The 22,877-nt window shown below is 39.5% G+C and overlaps 3 protein-coding genes across 4 annotated transcripts; all 3 read right to left on the bottom strand.

The window, feature by feature from the left end:
* Positions 1 to 776: 776 nt before the first annotated feature.
* Positions 777 to 2,936, bottom strand: cplane2 (ciliogenesis and planar polarity effector 2). Of its 2 annotated transcripts, none has more exons than XM_037679363.1 (5): positions 2,816 to 2,936; positions 1,888 to 2,040; positions 1,667 to 1,791; positions 1,435 to 1,574; positions 777 to 1,207 (listed from the first exon to the last, which is right to left on the bottom strand). In XM_037679363.1, exons 2-5 carry the CDS (start codon positions 2,018 to 2,020, stop codon positions 982 to 984), a joined length of 624 nt encoding a protein of 207 aa, XP_037535291.1. In that variant the 5' UTR covers positions 2,021 to 2,040; positions 2,816 to 2,936; the 3' UTR covers positions 777 to 981. The 2 variants fall into 2 exon arrangements, with proteins under 2 accessions (XP_037535291.1, XP_037535290.1); XM_037679362.1 differs by having other exon boundaries at positions 2,667 to 2,936.
* Positions 2,937 to 3,522: 586 nt separating this feature from the next.
* LOC119412764 (heat shock protein beta-7-like) lies at positions 3,523 to 4,308 on the bottom strand. The gene is made up of 4 exons (XM_037679801.1): positions 4,166 to 4,308; positions 3,897 to 4,030; positions 3,611 to 3,736; positions 3,523 to 3,528 (listed from the first exon to the last, which is right to left on the bottom strand). Exons 1-4 carry the CDS (start codon positions 4,242 to 4,244, stop codon positions 3,523 to 3,525), a joined length of 345 nt encoding a protein of 114 aa, XP_037535729.1. The 5' UTR covers positions 4,245 to 4,308.
* A 4,172-nt stretch (positions 4,309 to 8,480) lies between these two features.
* Positions 8,481 to 20,695, bottom strand: epha2a (eph receptor A2 a). Its single transcript, XM_037679364.1, has 17 exons — positions 20,516 to 20,695; positions 19,857 to 19,924; positions 17,890 to 18,526; positions 14,522 to 14,677; positions 14,092 to 14,424; positions 13,567 to 13,694; positions 13,285 to 13,462; positions 13,065 to 13,167; positions 12,788 to 12,837; positions 12,580 to 12,705; positions 12,308 to 12,490; positions 12,163 to 12,224; positions 11,707 to 11,916; positions 11,367 to 11,516; positions 10,953 to 11,146; positions 9,114 to 9,266; positions 8,481 to 8,699 (listed from the first exon to the last, which is right to left on the bottom strand). The coding sequence occupies exons 1-17, from the start codon at positions 20,589 to 20,591 to the stop codon at positions 8,591 to 8,593; spliced, it is 2,916 nt and encodes a 971-aa protein (XP_037535292.1). The 5' UTR covers positions 20,592 to 20,695; the 3' UTR covers positions 8,481 to 8,590.
* Between the last annotated feature and the right edge of the window lie 2,182 nt (positions 20,696 to 22,877).

Raw genomic sequence — 22,877 nt, forward strand, 5'->3', positions numbered from 1 at the left:
AAAACCCCCATTTTTTTAGAATGACAAAAAACAGCACTTTTACTCTCTAAAATTCTCCGGCCACTTTTTTGTGTGGTGTGGGGTTTTTTTTTTTATTTTTTTTTTTTTTTTTTTTTTTTTTTTTTTTTATATGGCATGTACCCCACATTTTCAAATTAAATGGTTTTGAGTAAAGTGTTAATTTTGTCATCTTATGCAGCAAATTTCACCTAATCTGCTCTTCCAACACTACTTTTACACAAGCTGTATTCAAACAACTCTTTGTGGTCCATTTTCTCCAAAGGCATCAGAAGTGATGATCAGTTCTTTTGTCCAAAGGTGGTTAGGGTTACTGAGTTCCCCAAAGTCAATAAGTTGGGGGAAATGATTGTTGGAAAACGCATCTTTAAACTTTACCCTTTTATTATTCAAATCAAAACCTCCTTTCAAGTTTAATTCAATTCAATGTATGTTGAACATTTTGATTTTTAAAAGTTGTGTAATTTTAACAAATTAAGCAAATTTTACTCTAAAACCTCAGTCTGGGCAACAGATGTGCACAGGACTTGACTTTCATCAGTAAAAAGCTTTCAAAAGGTTCAAAATTAACTGCTCCAATACTTGTTGGGGTGTTTTTTGTTTTTTTTGGTGAGTTTGCCTACAGTGACAACCTCTGAAGAAGGTAGCAGCCAAATGAGATTCAGTAAAACATTTAACTTCAACGTACTCAGTTGAGCTTACAGAGATGTCAGTGTTACTGACATTTTAAAATAAAAAAAATCACAATTTACAAAATGTTAAGATTTGACTTTTATTTTACTTGCATGAACAGTAGTGTGGGAGTGTAGAGGCATTGCTTAAAAGTGTGACTACCATCGCTAATCGCTTTGTGCAAAACTCTGTACAACTTGAAATGGTTAACATTATAACATGTAGGTGTTTCACTATTTCTAATGACTACCACCAGAATTAATTTACATCTCCAAGCAAAAAGTCCTTTGTTCAAAACTCTTGAATCACCGTTTCCTGCTGTGAATGCTGGCAGGCTGTTCCAACTGTAGCACAGTCCTGAAACCACAAGTTCTCTGACAGACAGTTGAGGATGGGGGCTATATCACCCAGTCCGTTACTGATCTCCCTGCCTGTCCGCAGCACCGGTAACCCCCATGCCTCCTGGAACTTCTGTACATCTCTCTGCGCCACATCACAGTGCATAAAAAGGTCAAATCTGAGCTTTTCATTAATGGAAAATGACTGTTTACTAATACAGTTCTCCATGTGCTTTCCCTGAAAGTTCATGTCTTTAGTGCACCTGAAGTAATTCTGACAAATTTGAAAATTTCAGCAGTTATTTCATCAAGTCGTCACTGCAGACAGATGTTTGCCCGATAGTAAGTTGCTGAATGTACAAATGGTTATCAGAAATTACAGTAAAATGCAGAATAAAAAGGATACTTTGTTCCAATCACCACTTTGACAGCGGAACCGTGAGGCGATTCATTCCATTTCTCTATTTGAGTTGACAAATCATCAAAGGATGTCCTGTCGGTGAAGGAGAAAAGGAAGAGGACCGCATCCACCTGTTCCTTACAAGACTAGGAGACAGAAAAGTTATCAGATAAAATCTTAGCAATAGTGTTTGAGGTATGTTTCTTAAATTTTCACTGTTTCAAGATATGATGCATACTGGAAGCAAATGATCAAATCGGCGTAAGGCGTTCTCTCCACAGTCCCAAAACTGCAGACGAAAGAAAAGCACTCTGCCACTTTCTCTCAGCTTTACTGGCCAGTACACCACTGTTGTCTCGATGCCTTCAACATAAAAAACACTGTAAGAACATCTGTAAAACGACCAACTCTACGATCGTCTTCCCTCGGAAAATGATCAGCGTTTCGTCCTGAACCTACCTGTGGTTTCATGGTGCACATTAGGGATGTTCAGGCCTGCAAGACGTGCAACAAAAGCGGTTTTACCAACTCCACTCTTACCAGAGATGAAAATCTTATAGTGAACTGTGTCCACAGTGACCTGTGGAGGCATCACTGGAGACTCCAACAGACCTGTTGAAGAAAAAACTACATTAAAATGTTTATTTAGTCATGAACAGATATTTTTGCACCTAATATCCTCCTTTTTTTTTTTTTTTTTTTTTACAATTCTAACCTGTGAGCCTAACATTAAGTGATATAATTGATAGTTGTTTTTTTTATGTTGTATACAATAGGACAAACTTCAGCTAACAGAAGATGCAAATTACTGAAAACACAAACTGACTTTCACATCCACCTTGTGGATCTTCTCTACAGTCTATTTTCTGTGCAAAACATGAACCCACTTCTTTTGATTTTTGCTCGTCTGCGTGTAAACTATATGTAATAAAATACACTGCTTAGATTTTTTTGTTTGCATTGTTTACCTGTACCTGTAAACACAATCTCAAACTGTGTTAGTCCTACAAACACTTGCAGCCGCTGCATTATTTTATATGTATTAGTTTGTAAATTAGCATTTATGTAAAAATAAATACATGACCAATAAATCAAAACCGAGGTATTTTAATTATACCAAATCGAGTTCAGAATGATTCTCCCTCAGTCTTAAAGACATGTTTACTCTGGAAACAGTAGCTGTATGCCTCTGGAATTAAATTAATGATATAATAATAATAAAAACAGTTTGACATTACCAAAGTTCTTTCGTTTCTTCTTGTGTAGAATTTTGTTAAAATACTCTTTGCTTTCTTTACATGGATGCCAGTCAGCAACTATAACAGAACCTGGAGGGGGAAGATGTGCCGCCATGTTGGTTATAAAATAAAAATCACAAAAAACTTACGATTTGTCGTATCTGACAGAAAACCTCTTGTAAACGTGAATTTTGCAGCTAAGTATAAAAATATATATGTCCATTAAAGTTACTAATCGGGTTAACAGAAATGATGGAGATCGAGTAAGGTACATTAGCAGCGAAGCTATTTAATTAAATAACTTCCGGGTTGTTATGTTAATTTGGTTAAAAATATGTTGAACTTAGGAGGTATGACAGTAAATATTTTTACGTTTATATGTATCATTGTAATTAGAGTGTGTCATTTATTCTGTTAGTGTGTTCGCTTGTTCTGTATGTTCAACTGTTCAATAAAAAAATAAAATAAAATTTTATAACTTCCGTAAACTAAAACCCATCCATTGACAACGGATGTCGTCACTTCCGTTACTTTCTGGAGTTGCCTTCAGTGTCTGTCGAAGTCTTAATAGACCGAAAACAAAATCTAATTGAGTCAATCCAGTTTTCTTTATTTCAACATACTTATCAACGTTACAGTTACTTTGTTAAATTTTACATAATTGGATAAGAAATGTCTTAGCATAGTTATTTTGTAAAAATATCATGCGGAACATCTTTGGGTCCGTGTGCTTTAGGTTAACGATTGTTATGTTTTTGGTATTCCTTGAACGTTGCACCATAAAGTTCATTTATTTGCCTCTTGGAGGCGCTAAAGTCCACTTTTTAAGTCAAAGTGTGGAGGCCAAATGCTGAGGTTACATCTGGAGAAAGAGAAGTCAAATTTAAGTAAATTGAAGCTTTATTTAAAATGTACAGTTAAAAAAAAATACTTTACTAAAACACCTTGTGAGCTCTCACAGTCAGGACACCGTTGCTCTCCAATGACAGGCTCACAGATGAAGGGTCCACATCGGACGGCAGCTTGCACTGGTGTGAAAATGCATTTGTTATTGTACCATCTTCACTCAGCTGCAATGTCAAACACACCAGTTAATCCATTTAAATGTTGTCTGATCAGATAAAATGAAAAACATATTTTTAAATCAAGAAAATAGTTTTTTCTGAATCTGAAAAAATAATCTGTCAGTCTGTAGTTACAGTTTCCACAATAGAGTGAATAATCACTCACCTTTTCGGCACAAACCTCTAATAGGTTGTTGGAGGATATGAGAATAATGTCTTCTGGAGAAAATTCACTCACATCCAGCTCGAATTGGAAAGTGTCACCTGTGATCTGTATCTTTCCTGTGGGATGTGAATGATCTAAAAATGTTAATGGTGGAATAAAGGTCAAGATTTTTTGAATCAGTTAAAATATTTTAATGCAGTACTTTTTTAACCAAAAAAACAAAACAAAAAAAAAAAACATATATTGCTTGTTGTTGTTGTTGAGCTGACCTGTATACTTGTGATCTTCGGTCCTGTGCAGAGGTAAACATCTTGAATCCTCAGAAAAATTATTTTGACTGTCAGCCATGCACGCTAAAGAATTAATCTTTCTCCAGGAAAATCCCTTTCCTCTGTGTTTCACCTGTGGATGAGTGTCTAATATCCTACTGGAAGCCTTCGGTGTGGGTGTGGATGTAATCTAGTCTCTAAATGATTAGAAGGGACAGGAATATGACACATTTTAAAGATATCCAATGTGTCATAACGGTTGTTTAACTGCTCACAAGAGGTCGGGCATGTTCAGCCACACTCCTAACCAGTGAATCTTTGTGCTTCTGTGTGAAACAGGGTGTGGGTATGTCCCTGTGTGGAGCACTATCAAATACCACAGTGGGCTACTAATCCTAAATTTAAATCAAAACGGTCATATCATCAAATACACATGGATAAAATCTATCAATAAGATTTTGTTTTTTAGGACACATAAGATGGATTATTTTCTGATTTTAAAAAAAATTGCCACTGAACATCTTGCTTACTGGCCTTACTGTTTAACATGACAGAGACGTGATGAAGCACAGTAACATGTGGCTGTGAAATTCTGCTCCACTTTGCAAAGTCAAACGTTGGTCTGGAGGAGAGCCATCACCAAATACGCTCTGCGAGGCAGCACTGTTAATTGCAAAAGCGAATTGTTCAAATTAATTCTGACTTCTGTGTCTTTATCATTTCCAGGGTGATTTTGGAAAAGAAACATACGAGCGTCTCTAAGCCCAATCCATGCATCCAATTACATTATTTTACTTTCTTTTCCGGGGAGCTAGTGTCTATCTCCAGCAGTTACATGCGAGATGTTAGACATAGCAAGACAACCATTTTCACTCACACCTATGGACATTTTAGAGGTACCAGTTACATGCCTGTTTCTGGTCTGTGGGAAGAAACTGGAGTACCTAACTCACAGAGAGAACTCCACCCAGACAGGCCCCAGGCCAGGAGGTGATCCTAAAGCTCATAAAGAGAATACATATTTCATGCATTTGTAATGCAACTAAACTCTACTAGTTCAGGTGTCAGATCCCGGATCTGATCAATTTCAGAACCTGTTTTGCTTTAAAACCCTTCAGCAACACATTATACTCTAATTTCTCACATTACCTGGTTTGTCCTACATGTGGAAAATGTTAGTCACAAACAGTACTGTGTGAAGCTTCTCTAATTTCTTTCACTTTCAATCCAAGGAGTCAGGCTTTCATGTACTGTAATATTTTAAAATGATCTTGCTCAATAATTGAGTTGTCCAAAGGTCTTACAAAGTTTATTTAAGGACTTAAGTTAACCTTTTTACTTGTTTTCTGTTTAATTATTGTTCTAATCTTGATCATGATAGTACACAGTATTGTGAGTTTTTTATTATTAAGAAAGTGGACATTTGTAGGACAAATAAAAACATGCCAGGTCTAAAATAAATATAAAAACATACAGCAAATGGACAGTATATGAAAGTTGTCGTTAGGAAATATGAGGAAAGAAAAGCCAGCAAAAACCTGACATAGGAGCTGAAAGATATCTATCCTTTCAGCGTATCATCTGTGTCAAGTTTTCAGCCAACAGATTTAGGGAATTCCCTCGCTTGTTTTAATATTTTGTGTCAAAACTGTGTGTGTTTTTTTTTTTTTGCACATTTTGTATTTTTTTATTGATCAACAAAAAATGGGAACAAATTGTATGACATGCTGCTGATAAAATGCTAAAATATCCCTTTTTCAATCAGTTTTTATGTTGACACAACAGTGGTTCATCTTTTTAGTTCATGAGCTTTTTATGCTTGAATGATTAATGTGTCAGAGTTCAATGCCTTTTCAAAAAAAGGGTACTACTGGACTGAAAATGAGTGAAAACTTGATCAAACTCAAAAGAAACAAATCAAAATTCATGCTCAATAATCCATGTAAAAAATCCAACAAAGTTAAGTCGTCCTCTGAGAAGAGGTCTGCAACCTGCGGCTCTGGAGCCACATGCGGCTCTTTGGTCCCTCTGCAGCGGCTCTTTCAAGCTTTGACCAAAACTAACATAAAACTGAATTTTATTGGTTGTTTTACAAACAACAAAAAATGACTAGTTGTAGCAGTTTTCCTGTCATTTCCTTTGCAAACACAGTATGTGAATAATGGAACTAGTACAAGGAGTTAAACATACTTCCTTTAACTTTATGCTTTATTTCTATATTTGTTTTTTTTTCCACGTTTAAAAAAATTACATAGGTGTTAACTATATGCACCGACCCACTTTTTTTACTTCCGATCCGATCCCGATACCTAAAACTGAGTATCGGCCGATACCGATCCAGTTCCGATATCATGATCATCATTGATTTTATATGAGGCTGTAATAATCTCCTCTCAAGTACAATTTGTACAAATATATGCATGCATGTCCAAAAAGGCAACTTGAGGTAAGTTTTATTAATGCTGGATAAGTTTTAAAGTTAGAATTAAATTCTGCTAACACAAAACATGTTTCTTTTTATTCCTAGCTTTAAAGTGGATATTAGTGATTAATTCAAGTGATTGTTTAAAGTTGTTTTATATTTTATAAGGGGCAGATATAAGAATTTTTTCTTCTTCCTGCACTCTTTTCATTCAATATTTTCTTTTTGATGATTTTTATTTTTAAATTGTGTTTCATTTAAATGAATGAATAAATGAATTAAATAAAATGTTAAATGGCTTCAAACATCTGTTCATCTGTTTTCAGTTGTTAAGACTCTTAACAACTTCACAGTTTTTATTTTAACTACCCCAACACACACACACCCTCCACCATCAGTTGATGCTTCTTTACAAGAATCTGGTCTTTTCATTTGTCTTACAATGTAAAAATATCAATAAATGTTAAAAATCATTAGATATTTTTAACTTTATAATGTCACCTCCAACAAACCTAAAGTGGCTCATGGGCCACCAGTTGATAATCACAGTTGTAGCAGGTTGTTACGGCTCTGGACACATTTCATTTAGTGAATGAAGGTGTAAAAATGACTCTTTTGATAGTAAAGGTTGCAGACCCCTGCTCTGGACGGTTTCTTTTTGTTGAAACGTTTCATCTTTCATCCAAAAGACTTCATCAGTCCAAGGAGTCACAACAAACTCAGTTTTATTTTTTGGATTATTGAGCATTAACTTTGATGTTTTGAACCACTTTGGCCATGGCTGCCTTAAACGAGTCGACGGGGGAGAGGGCGAACTCCAGAAAAACATCTTTTTACCATCAAACTGGTTGATCCATTATGTACAGTGCGATTTAGAAGACTTGAGTTTGTTGTGACACCCCGGACTGATGAAATCTTATGGATGAAAGATGAAACGTTTCAACAAAATGAAACCGTCCAGAGGACCTGACATAACTTTGTTGGATTCAAACATAAATAAAATTGGGAAGAAAAAAAAAATAACACTAAATCATTTCATGCAAGTCTTGCTGCTTAGATGTTAAATATGTTGAAAAAGAAAGTATAATTTCAGACTTTTCAACAAGACTAGTGCGATGGGCCTCATGTTAGTTTTCTTGAAACTTTTCTTCATCTTATGAAGATCATATTGTGAGGGGGGACTGTCCAGTTCCAACTCCATTTTGACATTTACTACAGTGTTTAAAGTCTGTCTCATGAGACATTTGGAGACATGCTGGATCCGAACCAAGCATTGTCTGGAGTTCCTTGTTTACATGTTACACAGCAGGTGATATTTAAAGCCAAACCTATAAATACAAATCAATTCATCTGGAGAATTGCTGAAGAAAATGAAAGGCGACTCTTGGCCAAAAGGCACCTCTAATTTTATTCTGGCACAAAAATACAACAATCAGTTTATTCATATAACAAATGGCATAAATATAAAATACAATAAATATTAAATAAAAACCGACAGTTGCATTAAGACATGATGTAAACAAACAAATGAAGATGTGTCATAAAGACATCAACATGGAAACATAAGAATGTGAAGTTTTTTTGCCCTGAGTGGAATAAAGATTTGCAATTAGAAAACAAGTCTTTTTAAAAAATAAAAAAAAAATCAGACAATCAAATAAACAGACTGGCAGGACAAAGTGAGTGCTTAGAATAAGACGCCCTCAATCATAAAGAGCCTTAAATATTTCAGTCAGTGTATACAAACGCTCTCACATTTTGCACATATTATCATATAAATTGTTTATGTTGAACATTTTCTTATATAATATAGTCTCTTATCATATTTTACATGAATGTGTGCAGTCTCAGTCCAGTCTGAGCAGCTTGGAGGGTTCTCTTCAGTCACTCTGTGCCACAAGACAAAAAAAAACTGCAGCGAGGTTCAGTTTCACCAGTCCTCATCGTCCATGAGTGAAATGGCATGGTCCGTCAGTGCACTTTGATTTGGAGGAATGCTTAGATCACACTGCGAACACGCTGAGGGAGCTGCTCTCGTCTTTCAGGCCCAGGATGCTGTATGCTATCCTCTTCATGTGACCAGGCAACCGAACACCGATATTTCTGATGTCCCTGAAAGGAAACAAACGACACAATTTCAGAGCGCTAAACACAGCATGGCATGGCAAGTAAGTGATCCTAATAAACTTTAAATGGATTATTTTATTATCAAAACACATTTAGTACAAGTTAGACATCAATTTGTTTATTAAATTTGCTCAATAGTACAACAGTGAACTGAACAAACTGGATAATTGTTTAAAATGTTGAGCTATGAGTCAAGTACGAATGGTTCAGATTGCTCAAATATTACAGTGGTAGCTGAGAATGAAAGGAATGGCCACAGGCGGAGTGAAGTATTCCTCTATCCACAAAATGAACAACAAATGTTTGAGCAGGGAGCTAAAAAAATTATCTGAGTAATTATAAAAATGCAGCCTGTTGTGGGATGAATCAGTGCAGCATCTGTGCCATGTGTGCACTTACTCGGGCCTCAGAGCGAGCACCTGCTCCATGCTGGTTACCCCAGCACGGGCAAAGCTTTCATGGTACTGGCTCATCTTGATGGATTCCAGCCACTCGGGCACTGATCGGAACATGGTGTCACAACCGCTGGTGCTAGGAAGGCGGATGGACACGCTGTGGAGAACAACATGTATCAGCATTTATATTCATGTGTGTCAGTTTGCATGTGAAGATAAATGAAGATGGGCAGTTTTATCGTCAACACACCAAAAGATGAAAGGTTGGGAACTAGCCTCGACTATTCCCTCAAAGTTGTGCGCTTTTTAAATAATTCTCAGAATTTATTCGAAACGTATATTTATAGAAATATTAAAATTAGCTATCCAATAAAAAGTCACACTATTGGAGTGATATCAAACAATGTACAATAGTCCCTCGCTACTTCGCGGTTTGTTTTTTGCGGACTCACTCTATCGCGGTTTTTCAAAATAAGAATGGACATGAAACACAACTGGATGATTGATGGATGAGCTGCACGACAAGCATGGAATTTTATTTAAAATAAATTATTTTAAATTATTTAGCACTTGCTGCACCTGTGTACAGCCCACAGCTGCAGAAGCTTCCTCCTGCAGTGTGTCATATCTCCACCCTTCAGTAGAGAAGTGGGCGTGGCTGAGAGCGCTGGCAGGTGGCAGAGAGCAGCTGGAGGCAGAGAGCGGATATAATGACATTCTTTGCTCTTTTAGAGTGTTTAGTTTAGAAACAATGTTTAGAATATTGCAAGAGCATATTTTTTAAAGTTGACTTTAACATGATAAAAGTTGAGTCGACGTCGACTAGACTATGACTTCATAGGAACTCAAGACTATATCATATTTGCAAATAAAATAAATAGCAAAAAAATGTAATTTATTATTTACCAAAAAAAGAACAACACAACATTGGGTGTATATTTATGCTCCTATCATATATCATACTGCAAATAAGTCACAGGAAAACCAAAACTATTGTTAAGCTAAAAAAGTGAAATAAATGTGCGGCACGTAAAAATCAAGGCTAAGAAGAGCGGAGTGGGCGGTGGTGGAATCCAATCTTAGTTTTATTTTATTTAATCCACCACCATGGATTGGGTGGAATGGAACTGAGGGCAGCGAGGCGGGCGGTGGCAAAACACCTTATTATAATATTATAGTTATTATACTTATTAATGGTTGTCGGCCATGCGCGTCTGCTGACGCAGCGGCTGGGTCCAGTTAAGCTTCAGGTGGGTCGCTGGCAGTCATCCATCTGGACTTTTTGTACGTCTTAACCAGCCGGTCAGCGCGGCTGGTAGTGATCCAAATTGGCTCGTCAGCCGCATGCGTCCGTTGACGCAATCAAAAGCCCGACACCAACCCAGCCCACCCATCCAGCACATTATTTTGGCTTGGGCCGGCGCAGCAGTGTTAGAAATGACAGCTCTACTGCCTGCTGTTTTTAGTTTTATTTAATCCACCACATGGATTGGGTGGAATAGGGTTGGGAACAGCGGGGCGGGAGGTGGCGACTGCGACTGGTCAACATGAAATTCAAAAACTTCCGAGATGTCCTAGAATCGACTAGTTGACTAGTCTATTCAACCCCTACTAAAATAAACTACTTACCACTTGTACTATTTTTAGTTTGCAGTTTTTCTCTTATCACGGTGCTTCAGGGTACGGATCCCCCACGATAAACAAGGGACTACTGTATGACATATTTTCCCAACTAAACCTTTTATAATTAAGTTGACTTTGATTTATATGGCATTTAAAGATGGATGGAACATAATTTTGTTCATGAGTTCAACATTTTATTTAACATTGTGTTTCAACTTACCGTGGATCGAAGTCAGCAATGGTTTTCAAAGACTCTGGACTCTGAAGAAGTTTGTCCAAAATGTTAACGATGTCTGAAAAGCGAGGTCGTTTGGAGCGGTCTTGCTGCCAACACTGAAGCATGAGCTGGTAGATGGCGGACGGGCAGTCCATCGGAGCAGGAAGCCTGAAGCCCTCATTGATAGCCTTCATGACCTGAGGAAGTGAAGCTTGAATTTAAGGTATATTTATGACCAGAAGTTTGAACAGGCAGCAGTTCAATACACTTCAGTGTGCCTTTGCTGATGTTAAGATTTGCAGAAGATGGAAAGAAACTGTACACTGCTAATCAGGCTACCTTCTCTCAGCGCACCCTAAGCACAGACCAAAACAATCAGTCATCACAACCATGAGGGTCACGACAGATGAAACATACCTCATGGTTGCTCATGTCCCAGTAGGGCCGTTCACCAAATGCCAGGACTTCCCACATGACGATACCAAAACTCCACACGTCGCTGGCTGAAGTGAATTTCCTGTATGCAATGGCCTCTGGGGCTGTCCAGCGGATGGGGATTTTACCTCCCTGACAGAAAGGAAACACCAACAAATCTGAGTTTAAATGGTTTAAAGGCGGTGGAAAGAAAAGAATAACACTTAAGATTGGACACTTGAGAGAGGAGGCACAATTAATAATGTTGTGACATGAACAAAAAATGCAAGCATTTTGGGGTTGCATTTCCTTTTAGGCCATGAAGCATAGTATTTGAACTTACTCTGGTTGTGTAGGTGCCCTCAGCATCATCCTCCAGGACACGTGACAGACCAAAGTCAGACACCTTACACTCCAGGTTGCTGTTGACCAGAACATTCCTTGCTGCCAAGTCTCGGTGGACATAGCTCATGTCAGAGAGGTATTTCATGCCAGCAGCTATTCCGCGAAGCATTCCCACAAGATGGTATGAAGAAATCTCTTCATCATGGTCCTAAAGGGAACAAAAGTAGATATTAACCTGCAGATTTGTTTGTTTTAAAGAAATATATGAAGTTAAAACAAACAAAAAAAAGCAGTCGTATCCTTTGTCATTTTGGGTTTGTGTGTTGTGCAATAAGGTAGCACCGAGTCAGATAGCTCGTGGCTTAGTTTAATGAGACTATAAAAAAACTGATTCTTCTTTTATGAAAGCAGTCTTTGGTGCTAGAAATGATGAAAGTAAAACACTCGCACCTACCTTTAAATATGTGTCAAGAGCTCCATTCTCCATGTATTCTGTCACTATCATGGCATGCTTGACTGTAAACATAAACAAGTTATGCTATTTAACAAAAACTTATACGCAAGTAGTAGAACTCAACTTTTTCTTGTTGTTAACTCACATTTGGTGACGACTCCCTCCAGCCGGATGATGTTTGGGTGTGAGAACTGACCCATGATGCTGGCCTCGCTCAAGAAGTCCTGCCTCTGTTTCTCCGAGTAGCCTGGCTTCAGGGTCTTAATTGCTACGGTCACTTCCCCTTTCCCAGTTTTCATCACACCTCGAAACACTTCCCCAAACTCGCCTGATTAGTAAGGCAGACAGCGGACGGAAGTGTTGGAAACGTTGCCAATAAAAAAGGTCTTTAAATGAACAGTTTGAAAACAATCTTACCAACGCCGATGACTTTTTGTTTGCTGATTGCACTTGGGTCTATTTCTTTAACGAACTTTTGAATAGCGATGTTAGGGTCCTCATACATATGTGGGTCAACGTATGCCTTCAGAGGCTTAATTTGATCTGAGGAGGACAGAATGACCATCATGTTAGTCAAGAAATAAGTGAAAATAATAATGCATTTTAAAAATATTAATTGGCTAACCTGTGGAAAAGGGATCTTCGGGTCCTCTTCTGCCACCGGAGCTCAGTCTCCTGGAAAACAAGGCTAATCACTACAGGACTGCACAGAGCAGAGGCTGTTTTTTTATTTCTTTGGTAATTGCGGGGCAGCCTTGGCTCAAACAGACAAAGGGTGTATTAGCAGCAACTGTCCTTGAGCTTGTGTCTGATAACCACATAGTTTAAAGATTTGTAAACATAATATTTATCCCAGTGACATACATGCTGAATGATGATTTAAAGCGTGCTCTACAACTAACCTTCGACGCAGCAGCAGGAAGGCCACGACAACGAGCAGAATAACAGCCACGCCTACTACTGCTCCCATCACCACCGTGGGCTTGTTCTGTGTCTGAGACTCGGCTGAGCAGGTTCACACAAAGACAAACATTTGCCATCACTAAACACTAATTTACATTTGACAATCTATTTCAGTTTCTGTAGTTAATACTTAAATATAAATCATAAGACCAATGGTACCTAAAGGTAAAGTGTGAAACTCGTGCTCCATGCTGTAGCTCCCAGGCATCCCTTCAGGAGTCAGAACCTGGACCCTGAACAGATAAGTAGTGTCTGGAGTGAGGTCATTAATCTGGACAGAGTTTTTCTCCAAAATTAGGACCGTGTAGGTGGTCACATCGCTCTCACTGTCCGCATCCTGCCAAGAGAAATTTCAAAATTGGGACTTATTAGAATGACGTACTTTTCCTTAGAATAACTCTGTGTGAATAAAGTTACTGACAAAAGAGCTGTCCATCTTACTTTTTTGCGGTACATAAGCTCATAGCGGTGACTGATGTGGGCTGGTGGTCTGCGAGACAGAGTCCAGGACAGAGACAGACTGGTGGGACCACGATCGTCCAGATGGATCGACGTCACCTTGGGGGGAGCTAACGATGGGCGAGAGACAGAAAGCAAAATAATGGTTAGTGACTAATCACAGTCTTTGGAAGGGATACTTGGAAATTAAAGCCTCTGGGACTCAGTGGGTCCGACCAAATTCCTCTCTCTGTAGTAAGGCCATCTTTTGTAGAAGCCTTTAATTGAAACGTATAAGATTACATGAAAAACAACTAAACAGTTTGTCATCCTCCTAATCTACAATTTATTCTAACAGCACATAAATAGATTTAGTTTCAACACTTTGATGTTTATAGACTTTTAAAATTTACTTAGAACTTATGTTACAGTTTACATCTTACTCTTTAACTCAATGATAATCAATGATTATGTCCAAAAAAAATTGACCCATTTGTGTCTCCAACAATAAAACCGATTATTTCTTACTTGTATAATCCAGAGCAGTGGTGATGGTTGCGGCAGCCCCCTCGGTGTTGTCTCCAGAGACTCCACTACGAGCCTCCAAGGTAAACGTGTAGTTAAGATGAGAATCCAGGCCGCTGATAATGACGGTGGTGTCCCGAAGGTCTGTAGGACCCGTCTCAAAACGGATCTTCTCACTACAGGGGACGCACGAGTCCTCGCCACAGATCTCACACGCCACGCTGTAGGTGAGATCGCTGCGGCCTCCGGTCACCAGCGGTGGACTCCAGGACAGCATCAGCCGGCCCTCCCCTGACAGGGTGGTGGAAGTGAGGTCAAGAGGAGCACTAGGTGGAGCTTAGGGAGGAAATAACACAAGTCAGTCAGAGAAACCATCAAAAATTACTTGAAGGGTAACTTTAACAGTGAAAATGACAGCGAGTTGGGTCGTTACCTGAACAGGGTGATGTTGGAGGGTCTGAAGGGGAGCGGAAGAATCCATCCTCACAGAGACACTCGGTGGCACCAGCTGAGGAGGGCTTGGTGTTATCAGGACAAACCTGACATAACTTGTTGGACTCGGATGACTTGAAGTAGCCTGGTTTGCATTCTGCGTGAGACGAAGAGGGCGTGAGTTCGTTTAAACAAATAAAACCAGACAAACACAGGAAGGATCAAATGTCTGATCAAAAAGCAAACAATAAGGCTCCCTGTCAGACCGGCCTCTTCCAACCAACAGGAAGTAATTGTTGTGAGTAACCTATAATCACTGAGTCTTTGTATCAGTATGAACGAGAAGGGATTTCCCTGATGATCTACCTTCACTCGCCTCTTTTTGCCTGGAGGCCTGATCTCAGGTCGCACTGCCAGCGTCAACCGGATGGCAGCAGAGCCGTAAATCAGGTGATCTGATCTGCCTTTGCCCTGTGAACTTGGCAGCTCAAATTTCTGCTAGATAATATTTTTGTTTTTGCTAAAGGAAATAGTGCCTTGGACACTGGTGGAATGCTGTAATGAGCTTTTCATTATAGAGATAAACAGCCTTCCAGGGCATGGGAGGTTAACGAACATGCAGACAGGACAGAAATCAGAGCACAAGAGCTGCAATTCAGTCCGAGGCTAGTGTTTCCTCCCTTTCTTCCTTCCTTCCGCAGAAGCAGATGCACATATTTTCAGACTGGGGTTAGGCCTCTGAGCAGAATGAAGCTTAGGAAAGTTCTCATCTCTCTTCTTCTTTCATGTTTCTGTGGTGCCCCCTTTAATCTGGCCCCCGTGCTGGTGACAGAGACAAGAGGTCAAGTGAATCCTGCACTGAAGACATGACGCGTTACTTCCCCACCAAAGCAGAAAGACCTTTGCGACCAGAGGTGGAGAAGGAGCAGGTTGAATTTGGGGAACAGATGAATGAAAAGCGGTGAGGGTAAAGGTCGCGAGCACCAACAGAAGCTCCCTCTGGGGAGTCGCTTGGCGGCAGTGGGAGGCGTAGTCGGGGTTATTTCGAATAAGAAAAGGGGGCCAGCCCATTTTATCTCGAGCTAGAACAGCAGGACCTCGGTCACGTACTAAAGAAACTACAGCCCTATTCATCTATTGTCTGTACCGCTGAACGAAGTGGTGCCATAAATATATTGCATCACTCTTTATAACGCTCACAAATGGCAGCATGTGTGCAGTGAAACACTACACTTAATACAAATAATGGTGCAAAACAAAGATAGTTTCATCTGAGTAAGCATAAAGTGTCTAAACTTCTTTTTTTATTATTTTTATTGTGCTTCTAGTCTCTCATTGACCACACCATGTGGAAAAAACTGAAGTTCTGCACTGACGCTTTTAATAAATTATTCTTTTCTGTTCCCTGAGCTTCAGCCTGTTGTTCTAATGAGTGGGAACGTGGATTAGGGAGCGTGTTAACAACCGGATGAAAGAGCAAAAGGAGGGTGAGCGAGGCATGTCATTGGCTAACAGCTGTCCCGTTGCTCCACTAATCCTCTCGGTTAAATTACACTCCACACCTAAGAATCCCCAAAACCAACCTCCCTCGTGCACCAACTGGCGGCTCACTCCTCACCGAAGACAATCTGCTTATTTGTGTCTGTCAGCATTCCTCCTCATGTCGCTTTGCTTTCTTTTCCCACAACAGTTGGGTTCTTCGGTGGATTCCACACACAGGACATGAGCCTGTCAGGATATCACTTTCTCTTGTCATGAAATGGGAACGAGACTGTGAGGTTCCAACATTTGAGAGCTGGTTAAAGTTAAAACCATCTTCTCGTGTAATAACAGATTCATCCTAAAAATCAGGTTAACATCCAGAGTTCTGGATTATATCTTTTCCTGTCTTTTTGTGCCAGCCTCCAAGCGGCCCAGTGGCTCAATGTGACCGTCATCAGGAAACTTGAAAACTAAAACATTCCTTTTGTTTTAACTTCCTGAGAGATTTGCACTTTGAAGTAAAGCACTTATCTGTTATTATCCGTTAGCATGTCCTAATCAGTTCTGACTGACTTCTACGATATCGCTTGTTATCTGTGAAAAACGTTCAAACCCCTGAAGTCACAGTTTGAAGATATTCAGTGTAGAATGAGACAAGAAAAACAACTTCACAATAAAATGACAGTTATATGTATTTGTGATAATTATAGGAAGAAACCGTCCCACTCACAGGAAGAATTTGAAAATAGCTCAAATTTTTCCCAGTCAAGGTGGCTCGGACCATCTCGAGTCATAAACCACAACCTGACTCAGTCTTAACCCCTGGTAGGTGTGTCAGCCTCTTCCCTGCAATCTGTGGTTCCTGTTGCCTCGGCGACCAGCCCAAAACAAATACTTGTGAGAAGAAAGACACCACAACAGGTAGTCATTCTGGCACATTCACACAGCCCTTCCTCTGTTCAATCAGTGCTGTAGATATAGGTGACGCGAGGATGAAAGAATGCCTTTAAGAAATCCCCCTCGACCCTTTCCTCCCTCCTTCCTCTTCACTCGGTACCTCTCTCCTCCCACGTTTCCTCCAGACAGTTCAACACACCACACCCCGAAATACCAAAGGACAGACCAACCAACTACTGCACAAAAAAACGTGCTTACAGTTTAACTACTACTATTGTGCTTTTTGTTTCCTCACCTGAAGTCTAATCAGCATGACGTTATCAGAATTCAATGTTTTGTATTATTTTATATGCAAATACAAGACTGTTTCATTTAATTCAAAAATAGTCATTGAAAAGTCTTAAAAAAGCAGTTTTATACTTTGTATATAAATAGTTTACTGTAAATTATGTGCAATACTTATTGTAAAGCACTGATTTTCAGTGCTCATAAATTTATCGGAGTTTAAATCACGAGTGCTGAGCAATTTAATTCAGAAAAATTATTTACGTTTATCCCCAGCTTAATTTGATATACAGTCATTTTCATAAACGGTATGCTCTAAATCTCTGAAGGTCCTTTTTGTTTTTAATATCGTAAAAAAGTGCAGCGAAGACAGAGCTTTTTGTACTGTACGTTATCACCTCGAGCTATAAAGCAGTGTTTGAGCCCAGCCTCATTCCTGCAACCAGGAGTGGAAACAATAATCTGTTGGGCAACAGGTATAAAATGAGGTGTCAGTGGGAGTTGAAATGTCCACATAGAACTATTCATCTGTTTTTACACAAAGAAACCAGTTGTTGAAGCCTTCTGTGCTAACCTACCGTAATATTTCCAAACAAATCTGGCACAATTAACATTCCTGTGGACTCATTACTCAATCAGACAAATTTGTTACAACCCCCTAAAGCAAGACAAACAGTTGGAGAGCACACTTCTGGCAACGCTTACCTTGGCAGGAATTTTCTTTGGCTTCGTAGCCTGGGAGACACTGGCACTGACCCACAGGAACCACCCAGTCTCCTTCAGCTGTGCAGTAGATGCGTGGGGTGGCCTGACTGATAGCGTTCTTAACACAGGCTCCATCCACCACCTTCAATACATCTGCCACCGTCTCTGGGAAGGCCGCCAAGCTCTGCACGGTGGAGGGGCACGTCTTGTAGTAGACTCTGACAGACAGCAGCGCCACACAAGCACCCATGTCCTGAAAGGCCAGGTAGAAGCCTTTCCTTGACAGGGTCCCCACCGTCCTGGTCTCTTTGTTGATCTTCACCACACGGCCCTGGGTGACCTCATCAGGTGCGATGGTGGCCACTTTGCGAAATTGCCCTTTCCGGAAGCTGGTTCCCACATCAGCATCGGCCTCAGAAATGAAGAGGTTGAAGGTTTCTTTGCAGGACACTGAGGCCCCATCGAAAGTGTTGCAGTCTCGCACAATAAACTGGAGCTCCACGGAGAAACGCCTGGTTCCTGGGGGGCCCTGAATGTATGTGGTGCGTAGCCAGTTATCCTGTTCAGGTGATTCTACACTACAAACGCTGTAGGTATAAAACAGAGAGCCATTCACCACCGTCTGGACAATCTCCCACTGCAGACCAAAAGAGAATAGCAAGAGACATTAATTTATATGACTAAAGTCCTTATAACAAGTATACCAGCTTTTTGGGGACATTTTATTGCCAAAATCATTTTTAACTGATGAGACACCTTTTCTTTCATGGTTTTTGAGACGCTCAAAAAGCGAAGAAGTGAGCTGAAACTCTTTTTCCACACATTAACATTGTCTGGGCTTGTGCGGCGTGCACAACGTGTGTGGGTTCCCATTTACACACATGACCGCAAGCGCGTAGGACCCAAACCCAGCAAATACTACTGTAGAATACCACCTTACTTTTATGGCAGTGAAACAAGCTTTGTAAGCACAGCACCACATGAGCCATGGCAGCGAAATCAGCAGCAATTAAGGTTTTTACGAGAGGGAAGCGCTGGTGAGTAAAAAAGATTAAAAGACTTAATTTCAGATTACATTTTAACGCCACAACTGTTAGTAGTTTATGTTGGTTTCAGGAAATAAATGGGTGCTCAAAGTTTTTATCGGATGTTGGAAACAGACAGTAATTTTTCAAACATCCAGGACGAAGATATAACTGATTACTAATAAACTTGTGCTGCTGAAAAATGCCGTGCAACTCAAAAAGTCATTCTACCTGCAAATATAACCTTTTTTTTTTAGTTTAATAAATCCAATCAAGACTAAAGCTTATTTAAACAGACGAAGGGAAATCCTATCCAGTACAGCGACAATCCTTACATTCTTAGATCTTAGGAGTGAAACAAGAAACACAGCCCACACACTTGAACCAGACACGTCCTGTTTCTTAATTTGGACGGAAAGCCACCGAACTATAGATAGGAAAGAAAGGGATGGCTCTGTACATCTGGAACAAACTTTCTTTTTTATTTACTTTTAGTCACGTCTTTCCACGTCCTGTGAGCGTAATCTCTAAATTTAAAAAAGGAATCACTGAGGGAAAAGAAAACGTGAAACGTAACGAAGAGAAAGCAGCTGAGTAACACACTTCGGTACAGTAAATTTAAATGTAGGTTGAACTTTGGCATTTTAATGTCGTTCATAAGCTCTTTATGAAAGGGTAGAATTAACACAAGATAAGCTGAGCTCTGCCAAACCTCATCGAGCTGCCGTTCATTCCATCTCTCCCATGCGGAGAGCCTTTTTTTAGTGGCCTGAATAAGCACAGGCCTCCACCATTGTCACAAGCAGATTTAAATGCTTGAGACCCCCCACCCCCCCCAAAAAAAGATTGCTTATTCACTTCCACATGTGTTACACACAGAAACACCATTTAAAGTTGTGAAGCTGTAGTTTTAAAAATGTCTGCTGAGGTAAAAATACTCACCCCTTCCTCATTTGGGGACGTCAACCAGCCTAACTCTGATCCTGAAGCTTTCATATCCAGCAGTACATCTGCAGGGACACAGGAAAACATCACACCATCAGTTTAAAAATGTGTGAGATCTTGACTTCACTGTTGAACTTTTTGATCTTTCTTTATAGGGGGGCACATGCCACTGCTTTGACATTTTAATCAAGCATGTCGGCCTGATTCTAACTTTCAGTGACCGTGTCCTGCAGATCTGTGGATGCTGTTAGTGCCTGAGAAAGGCGTGGGAAGGTAAATGTCCGTGACCGGGGGAAATCCATGAATCTGCGCCACGAGTGAAACAAAAAGTGTTTGATATAATGTTAAATCATAAAACAGGTGCCCTTCAGCAGCTCAGTTTTCTTTTTTCTTTTTTTTAAGGACAAACTGACAAAAAAAAAAGTGATGCTTGACTAGCCTTTAAATCACTCTGAAGTGACCAAGATCAATAAATCAATTAAACATCTCAAGACTGAGCAAATTATTAACATTTAGGGCTACAAAAGCTGGATAAAAAGAGCTTATGGAGGAAGATTTAAAGTAAATCAAAACTTAAACCCGTTTAAATACCAGTCTTCTGACTCATAAGGTGCGACAAAGTTAAACTTTACAACTTATTAAAAAGAAAAACTTACGTTCTTTTGACTGAAGCGTGATAAATATCCGATAAATAAATAAAAACAAGAAGAAGTTGGCCCGACGCAGCTCCATGTTTCCACACAACTTTTTAAAAAGTCGTGTTTTTGAACTTTAAAAGCCTCGTCTTCTTCTCTTCCCCCCTCCTGTCGCACCACCGGCGCCTCTTCTCCGGATTCTTCTTCTACGGCTGGCTGACTGCGCGCACGAGCCCGCAGCCCATTCAGAAACAGGGCGCGTCATCACTCCTCCCCCTCGCCCTTTGGAATGTGGAAGCAAACCAAATATGGTAATAAGAGGGCGGGGCCAAGTCCGCATCGCAGCTGTTTCATTGAGGAGATTGTAAAGCTTTTTAATTGCCCTGGTAATAACTTTAGTTTGAATAGTAAATATGCATTACTTAACATTTTTAAATTTGAGTAAATTCAGGCCATACTTCTTTACACAGACTATTATTTTATTATTTATTTATTTTATTATTATTATACAATTGAATTGAATTAGCAGTTATGTTGCAAAGCTGCACCATTATTGACCAAAAACCATTCAGCAAATTTAAAACATTTAAGTGGAACAGCTTATTATATTTGAATATTCATTAGATTATAAAAAAAATTGCATTGTTTGACTAGAAACAAAATGTCAAAAACAGTTCCTTGTGTTCAAGTTAACAAATTTTACAGGTATGCTAAAACAGCATATTGGCATGACATTTAATGCCTTTCCTCTTTTTTTTTTTTTTAATTAAAACTTTGTCTTTCAACTGCTCCCTTCTTCAGGGGTCACCACAGCGAACTAACTCGTATGAAGACTTCGCAACTGTTATTACGCAGAATGCCCTTCCTGACGTCGCTACCACAGCCCTCTGTGTGGAGCAGAGAGCTGCCATTGAGTGCCCGAGGGTCGCAGATGATGGGGGTTAAGAGGCCTTGCTCAAGGGCCCAAGGCAGGGCAAATGAGGGTGGAGGCAGGTGAGAGTGTTTCACCTTTCCCACCCACATTTTTGATGTTGCCGGTCCAGGGAGTTGAGCCGGCGACCTTCCGATCACTGGCCCTCCTTCTCAAACCTCTGCGTCACCACTCCCCTAATTAAAACCAATGTTCTCTCTTTTTATTTCTGTGCTTGTGCTGGATTTAAAACATGGTTTTTTTGCTGTATTATATTTTGTGGTAGTTCTTTTGTACAACACCATTTTATACTTTTATAGTGAACATCAAAGAAGTCTTTCAAAATGTATTACCAATTACCTTAATGAGAGAATATTTACTTCTTTTTTTTTTACATTTTCTACATTCCACTGCCATTTTTTTATTGTTTAAAACATACATTTTCAGAGAAATACATTTAAATTTGAATTTATTGCATTGTAATTTGACACACAAACAATTAAAATGGCGTTTAAAGTGTTTTTGAAACATTACTTTTTAGTTGTAAGTCTTACTTGGCTGTCTGGGCATCTCTGTGTTGCTTTAATGGTTGCTTTTGTTCATAAAACCTTTATTAACTTGAAAAGTATGAATGTAAACAATTAATTCTTGTCATTCTCTTGATATGCTTCATCTTTTGTCAAATCTTCAGACTATTTTAGAAGTTGCTTCTGTCCAAAGCGTTGGTAAATGTTTTGATCTGTATAAGTTGTGTGTATATATTTTCTTTGATAACATCAAAAGTGAATTTAAGTTAGACAATCATTTCACCGTCCTCCACTTAATTGCTTAAATCCTCCACATCTCGTCCAGGTCTTGTCTTTCCCACGGCTAGTAAAGGAGGGGTCAAGTGGGGGGGTTGGTTAGGTATGAATATATGACTACTAATGAGACAGTCCTCCAAAGAGACCTCACGATTTGGGTATGAATATGCGGCCACAAAGAAAGTCTAACAATGGCATCACCTAGCAACTCTTTTTTGCAGGAATGTCAGAGTCAAGTCTTCTCTGTGGAGCCGAGTGCACTTGGAAAGAAGAGCCCCCTCAGGCTGAGGGCCAAAGACAGGCAGCCATCCTGACAAAGAACCCCAACCTAAAAAAAAAAAAAATAATCAACTGAAGGGTCGAACATTGTCTTGTCCAGAGTTACGATACATGGACATTATTCGTACAACAGACAAGATGAAAGATGCTGTTAAGAGAAACGGATTAACAAGTTAAGTGTGCGCTGAGTTATGACTTTCTGACCTGTCACTTTAACCACTTGCTAAACTAATCGTAACCAAATGTCACATTTACAACACATTTTACCCTTTAGACCAGGGAGCTAAAAATTTGCATCCTAATAAAATATTTAACTAAAAGCCTAGCATTCCTTGAAGGAACACCATGTTTTCTGGCAGAGTTTTAAGATGAGAAATGACAGCTGTAATAA

The sequence above is a fragment of the Nematolebias whitei genome, chromosome 7 (genome assembly GCF_014905685.2).
Source record: "Nematolebias whitei isolate Nwh7 chromosome 7, NemWhi1, whole genome shotgun sequence".
NCBI classification, from domain to species: domain Eukaryota; kingdom Metazoa; phylum Chordata; class Actinopteri; order Cyprinodontiformes; family Rivulidae; genus Nematolebias; species Nematolebias whitei.

Excerpts from the sequence above, each read along its gene's own strand:
- cplane2 (XM_037679362.1), bottom strand. The coding sequence starts at position 2,781 with ATGGCGGCACATCTTCCCCCTCCAGGTTCTGTTATAGTTGCTGACTGG. Across the intron at positions 2,041-2,666 it reads GAAGAAACGAAAGAACTTTG|GTCTGTTGGAGTCTCCAGTG; the intron begins GTAATGTCAAAC and ends TTTCTTCAACAG. Across the intron at positions 1,575-1,666 it reads GATTTGATCATTTGCTTCCA|TCTTGTAAGGAACAGGTGGA; the intron begins GTATGCATCATA and ends TCTGTCTCCTAG.
- LOC119412764 (XM_037679801.1), bottom strand. The coding sequence starts at position 4,244 with ATGGCTGACAGTCAAAATAATTTTTCTGAGGATTCAAGATGTTTACCT. Across the intron at positions 4,031-4,165 it reads CGAAGATCACAAGTATACAG|ATCATTCACATCCCACAGGA; the intron begins GTCAGCTCAACA and ends TAACATTTTTAG. Across the intron at positions 3,737-3,896 it reads TAGAGGTTTGTGCCGAAAAG|CTGAGTGAAGATGGTACAAT; the intron begins GTGAGTGATTAT and ends TTGACATTGCAG.
- epha2a (XM_037679364.1), bottom strand. The coding sequence starts at position 20,591 with ATGGAGCTGCGTCGGGCCAACTTCTTCTTGTTTTTATTTATTTATCGG. Across the intron at positions 12,225-12,307 it reads GGAGGGAGTCGTCACCAAAT|TCAAGCATGCCATGATAGTG; the intron begins GTGAGTTAACAA and ends TTATGTTTACAG. Across the intron at positions 8,700-9,113 it reads GTGCTCGCTCTGAGGCCCGA|GGACATCAGAAATATCGGTG; the intron begins GTAAGTGCACAC and ends GTTTCCTTTCAG.